This window comes from Sinocyclocheilus anshuiensis, unplaced genomic scaffold, assembly GCF_001515605.1.
Source record: "Sinocyclocheilus anshuiensis isolate Anshui unplaced genomic scaffold, SAMN03320099.WGS_v1.1 scaffold918, whole genome shotgun sequence".
NCBI classification, from domain to species: domain Eukaryota; kingdom Metazoa; phylum Chordata; class Actinopteri; order Cypriniformes; family Cyprinidae; genus Sinocyclocheilus; species Sinocyclocheilus anshuiensis.
Window position 1 is genome coordinate 453,739 of NW_015540946.1, and position 9,123 is coordinate 462,861.

Below are 9,123 nucleotides of genomic sequence, written 5' to 3' on the forward strand. Positions count from 1 at the left end.
TTACAACACTTGCTCACCAATGGATCCTCTGCAGTCTAAACAGTTGATAAAAACATCACAACAATCCACAATACTACAGTCAATCAATTATGAGTAAGTGCAAAAACTATGTTTTTTTTAAGAAACAAATTCCACCATTAACATTTAACTTTAAACTGTTGCTTCCGGATAAAATACAAGTCCTCTATCCATAAGCTTGCTCTAGTGAAAAAGACATCTCAGGAGAGAAATCTGCGCAGATCAAGCACTGTTTACAAGTGAAAACAGTACAAAACAGTTCTACACAAATATGTATTATATTAGCATATATATGTATGTATTATATTATTAAAATGACAACAGGGGATGGACATTTTCAATGGAGGAAGTGATATTATCTATTATAGGCGCTTTATGTATGTATTATAGACTATTTTAGCCAGAAGCGACAGTTTAAAGTTAAAATGCCTTACTGATTAATTTGTTTATCGCTTATGCATTGTTCGATTGGGGTGTACACTCATGCTGTTTGGAGACCCCGAGGCAACAAAATGTCATAAAACATTTATTTATTTTTTTAATAATAATTTGACTAAATGTATTAATATTTTTACTCTACATTTGTGCAGTTTTGGGAGGATTTATGGTATTATTTAAATATATAGAAATATATATTTCTCCCGAAAAACAGCAGGTCTGAATGAGACGTACTCTCTGACAGCAGGTGGCGCCTATGAACAGGGTTGCCAGGTTTTCGCAATAAAACTAGTCCAATCGCGTTTCGAGGGGGTTCCCCTGTAAAAAGCGCATTCGGGGGGTAAAATACACGTTTTTCGGCGGGGATCTTCCAGTAAAATTCGCATTTCAAGGGCTAAATTTGTACTTATTTTACTGTTTTTTTTTCGGGATCTACTGGGACAGTGATAAAGATCTACCAGTCGATCGCGATCGATGGGTTGGCGACCACTGACGTAGTGTGTCGCCTGGAATTTTTTCCCAAACTTTCTAGTTGCCACATTACAATAAAACATGTTGTGTTTGGATCAAATATAAGTGGCCAGATTAATCAAGGCCTAAACATAATGATAATAATGGACGTGATTTAACAGGAGCACATGCATAAGGTGTCGGGCTTCTGTCACTTCGGTCTAGTGTAATTCATGGTTGTGACAGAGCCCTGACACTCCCGTCATGTCATTGTTTTCATGTGAGCGTGCGGCTTCGAGAGTGCACGGTCTCGTAGACGGAGGGTTAGGAGGAAGAATGGGTCCGCCTCACTACCCCTAGAGGTGGCTGAAGAGGCTGTAGCGCCCCTAGTGGCGGCCGACGAGGCTGCAGCACCCCCAGCGGTGCCTGATGAGGTTGCAGTGCCCGCAGTGGTGGCGGAAGAGGCGGAATTCATCACTCTTCAAACCCGGGATCAAACGTGAACGCGACTCCAACACCTCCAAACCATCAATGTTTTCATCTGAGACTGCATCCAGATGCTCGTTCAGCAGCCAAGGCAATGCAAGTATTGTATATTTAACTAAACAAAACAGAGGTTTAGTAGCTGTAGACCCCGTTCTAAAACAGTGGTTTCACTCATTTTCCATAACTCCATTCTCTGGTTTCTCTAATGGTTTCATTCATCCACTTCCAACCTCCCCATGAATGAGTGATTGTATGTTTGTTTAGTTTAGTTATGTGTTAGTTATGTTTAGTTAATAAAACTTTTGCGCACAAATTACATGAGTTTCTGGTTCTGTCACCGCTTGTGAATAGCGTCCCTTTTACAATCCGATCTATAGCTACATGCTCTAATAATAATAAGAATAATAATTCCTTACATTTATATAGCGCTTATCTGGGCACTCAAAGCACTTTACATAGAAGGGGGGAATCTCCTCAACCACCACCAGTGTGCAGCATCCACCTGGATGATGTGACGGCAGCCATATTGCGCCAGAACGCCCACCACACACCAGCTTATTGGTGGAGAGAAGACAGAGTGATGAAGCCAATCAGCAGATATGGGGATGGCTAGGAGGCCATGATGGTCAGAGGCCAATGGGCGAATTGCATTAATACTGTAAGAAAGTTATTTTCTGTGGCCACAAAAATGTCCTTAGATTTGATATAAAATTATACTGAATGTTTGCTGGACGAACAGATTACTTGATTGTAATATTAATTCTGCTACAGTACACTGGCAGCTGAGGTAAATAATTGTAATTAATTATAGTTAATTGTAATTATTTATATACATTTCCCTTTTGAGTTAATTTGCTATATATGTATGTATGTATGTGTGTGTGTAGTTCTTGCAAAATAATTTTGGCAGCTGTGGTTGCCAGAATAATTTTGTAAATACAGAAAAACTGTAAACACATTTACAGAACGAACTGTAAATTTTACAGTATAAACCTGTAATTTACAAACAAGAACATTTGAATGTAAACCAGTAAATTCAACAACGCACACTGCTACTAAAATCTGTTTTGCACCTTTAACATATACTGACAACCACCATAATAATACAGGTGGTAAAAGAGACAGCAATATGAAGAATCAGTTCATCACAAGTAGCTTTTCCACAAACTGAAGTATACTAATATACAGAACTGAGTCTGTCACACTTAGCCTATGGCACAGAGCGAGGAACAAGTAATGGGAGGAGAACAGGAGTACACGAACAATAGTCTTTTAATCCAAACATCCAAGGAATTACAGGGGGCAGACAGGAGCACAGGAAACACCAGGGTTGACATATAATCTCAGACAAGGACAGACAACACAGACTCGAACTTAAATGCAAGGGATAATTAACAAAACACAGGTGTACTGAATGACTAATTAACTGGGAAGCGGAACACATGGGGAAGAAACTGGGTCACAGAGCACAACAAACAGTCCAGGGGCGTGACAGAGTCATTCATGCAAATACATAACATTGTCATGGTAACACACATGACACTTAAATAATGCAATAAATATTCATTAAACAACAGAAGATGTAACATAAAACCCAAATGGACATAACTGATAATAAAAACTATTAAGAAACATGATTATTTAAACAAAATACTTTCAAATGTGGAGTGTCACGCAATGAATTCTGGGAATATCAGTTTACAGTTTTTGACTAAATTATACACTGATTTGTTCTTTTTTACTTCTAAAAACTGTACAATTAACAGCAATTACTGTAAAGTTACATGAAATGTCTGGTTAGATCTTTTACAGTTTTCCCCCGTATATAGTACTGGAGTATATAGTATAGTACCTATTAACATTTTTTTGTTTTTACAATGTTACAGTTGTTTTACATTACACTCATTTTCAGTGTACTTTTAGGAACTGATAACAGATTAAGTGGAAAAAGTCTGAAAATCTATAAACTATATCAGTAAATCTGATTATCTCAACAGCAAACCAACCAACCAACCAACCTCAAACCAATCAAGAGGATATTAGAAATAGATCCTTACCTTAACTAGCCAACTAACCGGCAGAATATCAGGAACACACCTCCTACTTTAACCAGTCACCCATCGTAAGCAAACAACAATGGGATTTTTGAGGAGGTGTTTATATGAAAGGAAGAGAAATATGTTTGCAGTGCTTCTCTATGGCCAAATACTTCCAGAGCATTCTGCAACAGATAGGTATAGAGAATTAGATCTTCTTTTCTAAACTAGATTTTATCTAAAGAATTTGAAGTGAGATTCTGGTCGAATCTGAATCTGATGTCCATAAATGAACTGTAGCTTTGTTTGAGCTGTAAAAAACAAACAAAAACATTGTACAAAGTGTGTATCTAATCTAAGCCTTTAAAAAATATAATAATTTGATATATATTACTGAGAATCTTGGTCCATATTATTTGATTGAATATATCATCAACATTTATGTCAGAAACTGACAGTGCTCGACAATAAGGAATGATAATCAAAAGACATAGGCTATATTTTACAAGGGTCATGTTCCTACAAGTACTTCTGATTAATGGACCTCACCCATATTTTATATGTGTTTATTTAAAGTTATGATGTCAACATTGTTCAAAACTATGCCCTTGAAGAGAGAAGGGACACTCCTTGTCCTTATCAACTGTTATATAGCTACATACAATAGACCATTTTCACACTTCCGCATTCGAAAAACAGAAGCTTCGAATAGTTGTGTAAAATAACTTCCGCTGTAACCTGTATGAATGGCAATGCCCATAGCATGGGATTGTTGTGATTTACTGATGCACAATTCATCACAGATGTTTCATCAAAACATAGGCCTATTTATAATCATTAATCGGGTATGATGGGGAAAAATTTTTTTATGTTATTCCAACGCATATTTCATGATTTAAACGGGAGGGCACAAGCCATACTGATTAAAGGGCTTGAAATTGAAAATTACCCCATGATTTACTCACTCTTAAGTCATCCTAGGTGTATATGACATTCTTCTTTCAGACAAATAAAATCTGAGTTATTTTAAATAATGTCCAGGCTAATCCATGCTTTATAATGGGAGTGGATGGTAGCTCAAAATTTGAAGTCCAAAAAATTGCACCCATCCATTATAAAAGAAGTCCACACAGCTCCAGGGGGTTAATAAAGGCCTTCTGAAGGGAAGCGATGCATTTGTGTAAGAAAAACATCCATATTTACAACTTTATGAATATTAATCTCTAGCTTCCACTAACTGTCGTACGCGCATCCACGAGAAAGTTGCGTCCAGCGGATGATGTAGGACATAGGCAAACACGGTGACGAATGTGGAAATGAACGTGGATTTGTAAAGAAAAAAATGTCGGAGGATTTCGATATAAGCCAAGAGGACACAGGTTTTCATTTGCTGTAAATAAATAATTTTTCTCGCAAGACTAGCATATTCTCACAAGAGCTTATGCTACGCCTATGTCATCCGTTGGATGCCACTCTCTCGTGAACGCGCATACGACAGTTAGCGGAAGCTAGAAATGATGGTTGCGTCTCATTCAGCTCCCTAGTTCAGTAGTCAGGGCACTGATCAGGGAGTCAGACATTTTAAGGGCTGACTCAATCGCGAAATCCTTCCAGTGCCTGTTCACATTTCTAAAGCGCGAAATATAAACCACATGAGCCAACTCGATAAATTGACCCTGTGTTCCATTCGGAAGGCCTCATCCCTACGCCCTAATCCTTTCAAAGGGTTTACCCTCCGGTGTGAGAGCTTCGAAGGGATGAAGGGTGTAGGAGTCCAAAAAACTATTTTTTTGGAACGCACTTCTGCGTCATCTTAACGAGACGATCAAGGAGGCGCCTTCATCGCACATTTTGTACGCTGCGGTTGACCCCACGTTTTACGTTAAATATAATGTATATTTGTATATGTAATGTAATGTAATATGTATTTGTAATGTATATTGTGTGAATGACATTTGAATGGACTGATAAAGGTAGCTGTAAAGTATTTTTGTTGAAGTACAATGTCGTTTTGACCATAATAATGTACCAAATCTAACTCGTATAAATATTACAGTAGTATAGAAAAATACAATGCATACATTTATCGGTGAAGTTGAACTCTGTGACGCCAAACAACTTCCCTGTGCAAAGGATCATGGGGGCCTGAAGTGTCCATCAGTTGTACCCTTCGTTCCGAAGGCCCCTTTGAAGTGGCCAGTTTTGAGCACTTCGGTTTGGAACGACCCTTCAATATGGCGGCCATGACTGTTTTCACTCCGAAGTGCCCTTCGGAGGGCGATATATCCCGTTTGGAACGCACCACTATACTTGAGTTTTGAGCATTTCGGTTTGGAACAACCCTTCAATATGGCGGCCATGACTGTTTTCACTCTGAAGTGCCCTTCGGAGGGCGATATATCCCGTTTGGAACGCACTGCTATACTTGAGTTTTGAGCACTTCGGTTTGGAACAACCCTTCAATATGGCGGCCATGACTGTTTTCACTCCGAAGTGCCCTTTGGAGGGCGATACACTATACTTGAGTTTTGAGCATTTCGGTTTGGAACAACCCTTCAATATGGCGGCCATGACTGTTTTCACTCCGAAGTGCCCTTCGGAGGGCGATATATCCCGTTTGAAATGCACCGATAATGACACGCGATAGAAGATTTGAAAAGACAACCTGTTTTTTTAGTATATTTCAACATAAACACACATCGCTAGACAGGTAATGAACACATCTAGTTAACATTTATAATTAATATTTGGCTGAAATGTAGTAAGAACATGTAAAAGAACAATATGTCTAAAGAGAATAAAAAATAATATCAAAAAGAGTTTGGTCTTGCCTGTTGTTGATTAATACCAGCGTTGACGTTCTACAATGTTGTCCATTGGCATTGTATGTAGTCATGTCACCGGAAATTGAGTAATCACTGTCCCAATGTGCAGTGATCCAGGGAAATTACCTGTGACCGAATTTGTGTACACGATATACTGATTCATGAGCTCGGAAGCTAGGGAGCTGATTGAGACGCACCCTAAGATTTATAAAGTTGTAAATATGGATATTTTTCTTTCACAAACGCATCGCTTCCCTTCAGAAGGCCTTTATTAACCCCCTGGAGCTGTGTGGACTTCTTTTAAAATGGATGGGTGCAATTTTTTGGACTTCAAATTTTGGGCTACTATCCACTCCCATTATAAAGCATGGATTAGCCTGGACATTATTTAATATAACTCCGATTGTATTCGTCTGAAAGAAGAATGTCATATACACCTAGGATGGCTTGAGGGTGAGTAAATCATAGGGTAATTTTCATTTTTGGGTGAACTATCCCTTGAAGCCAGACAAGCTTTTTTATTAAAGAAACTACAATTAAAGACTACAAATTAAACAATAATAATGTTAGCATTGCTTTCAAGCACTTACTTTACTTTGCGATACAATCACCACGTATTATATACAATTGGGGCTGTTCAAATAAATTTATATTTTTCAGCCTAGAGTCGATTATTCAAAAATAACTGGTTTTACCATCTTAAACATGTCATATCCTCTGGGTTTGAGCGCAGTGACTGGATAGCATTATACTGTCGACAAGATTGGAGATTAATCATAATACACATGGTGCAATAATAAAAAATAATAACATTAAAAATTTAATTAAAATGGTGTATATATTCCAAGTTTTCCTCCAGCAGTAATGTGAGCAGCTGCAGGCAGATTCTCATTTATCTCATACTGAAAAAAAACAAAAAACAGCTAAAACCAGCCTAAGATGGTTGGCTGGTCTTAGCTGGTTTAAGATGAAAGTAGCTGGTTTAGTTGGTTTCTCGCCCTGGCTAGGCTGGTCAGACTGGTCTCCCAGCCTGACCAGCTAAAGAAGTGGTCAAATCCCCTCTAAAACCAGCCTGCTGACCTGCTCTGACCAGGCTGGATGACCAGCTAAAACCAGATAACCTGTGAAAAAGGCCTATTACACTGTATCACAGCCCTACTGTTTTTGACCCCACTTTATTCACTCGGCAAACATCTTCCCTTCCACAAACACAGTCGAGTGTGTCTGTATTTGCGAACACCTGAGATGACTGACCTGTTCAATATCAACCTGTCCTGTGGCCACACATGCATGCACCCACATAAACAAGACTGCATTCCTCAAACTCACATCCCGCTCAGCCCCGCTGCTCCCCTCACGGAGGGTGTGTCCACACGGAAGTTTCAGTAATGGAAGAGCAGGTTTTTCAAGTCTCCAGTGGACATTGAAAAGACGCGCCCGTGGCTCCGTTAGTCCACTCATTCCTAGAGGATAGCGGGAGCGTGACCATGGCAGCAGCCACGCAGCAGATGTCGAGTCTGCCCAGCGGACTCCGGATCTGTACCACCGTACCGGACATCCTCTACCTGCCCGAGCTGGTGCGTGAACGGAAAATTTAATGCGCAAAAATGACCATGATTTAACATAGTTTTATTCGGATTTTGTAAAGATTATTTGGGACCACTTAAACGGACGCCTTCAGAATATGTGTCATTTTCTTAACTTCCATATTTTTTCTACCTTTTTAATTATTGGTCATTTTTTATATTTATATTTAAATCTAAAATATTAATATTAAATATACGGCAGTTTTTTTTTTTTTGGTATTACTATGTTAGCGTTTGAAGAAAAAATGGAAATTACAGAAAAGCGAAACAGGTGAAAATAACAAAACTTCACCTTTTTTCACCTTCACGGCTTCTTTAAACTGTATTGACAAAAAATGTAAACATAGGCTACTGTTATTTTACTGAAATAGTTCGGTTTTTGGAGTAAATATTTTTACAGTTCCAGGGCAAATTTGATAAACTACATTATATGTTTTCAAAACGTACATGCATTGGTGGTTACTCCTCATTTATTTATATTAGGCTAAATAGGTGAGTGGAACGGTTGGAGAGAAAAGGGGTATAATGCTTTACTCAATATTTTGAATTATTTTAATTTATTATAAATAAAGTAAGGAATAATTGACGACGGGCCGTTGAATTACGCGGAGTGGCCGTTACACCTCGGGTGTGCATTATTTTTCTAATAATTCAATGGCCCGGAGTCAATTATTCCGCTTATACTACGGTTACCACACCTCAAGACATCAGATGATATATTTAAAGGGATTCGTCCGATTTTTGTACTTAAATCGCTATTGTGAGTAGGAATATTTATTCCGCATCTCATACAACGCCTCTTTTGCTAGTTCCAAAACGTAATTTTAAAGCTGGTAATGGAGGCTTGAGCCGTTGATAGCATTCGAATGCAGTTATTAATGAAGTTATTAGAAAGAGAGCGAGAGAGACAGAGACACACAGAGAAAGAGAAAGAAAACGAGAGAGAGAGAGTTTGTGTGAATTAGGCTACCTCTGCGCGTCCCTCAACAGTGTTCTGCAGCAGCGTCTCTAAACAGCGCTGTTATTACCTCGCTAGTGAGAAATGTCATGTGTAGCCTTTAAGTTGCTACACTATATAGGCTAACCGATAAAATCGTCATGGCAGCGCTGACAACACCTTTTTGTGCAAACTGCATGACCGTAGTGTGCGTGTGCGAGCACGTGTGATTGCAGTAATTCCTGTGTGCTGTATAGGTACTGTATGCTAATTTCCGTTATTACAGTTAACTATGCGAAGTGATATGGAACTGTAATGCGGTCAAGAGAGCTGCCTGGAACTACGTT

The 9,123-nt window shown here is 38.7% G+C and overlaps 1 protein-coding gene across 1 annotated transcript in view; it reads left to right on the forward strand.

Annotated features, from left to right (window-relative positions):
- Positions 1–7,725: 7,725 nt before the first annotated feature.
- The window catches only part of LOC107689781 (myelin and lymphocyte protein-like), a 5,314-nt gene continuing 3,916 nt past the window's right edge, over positions 7,726–9,123 (forward strand). Inside the window, exon 1 of the mRNA XM_016487926.1 lies at positions 7,726–7,830. Coding sequence (XP_016343412.1) covers positions 7,741–7,830 — 90 coding nt within the window. The 5' untranslated portion in view covers positions 7,726–7,740. The remainder of the gene's footprint in view (positions 7,831–9,123) is intronic.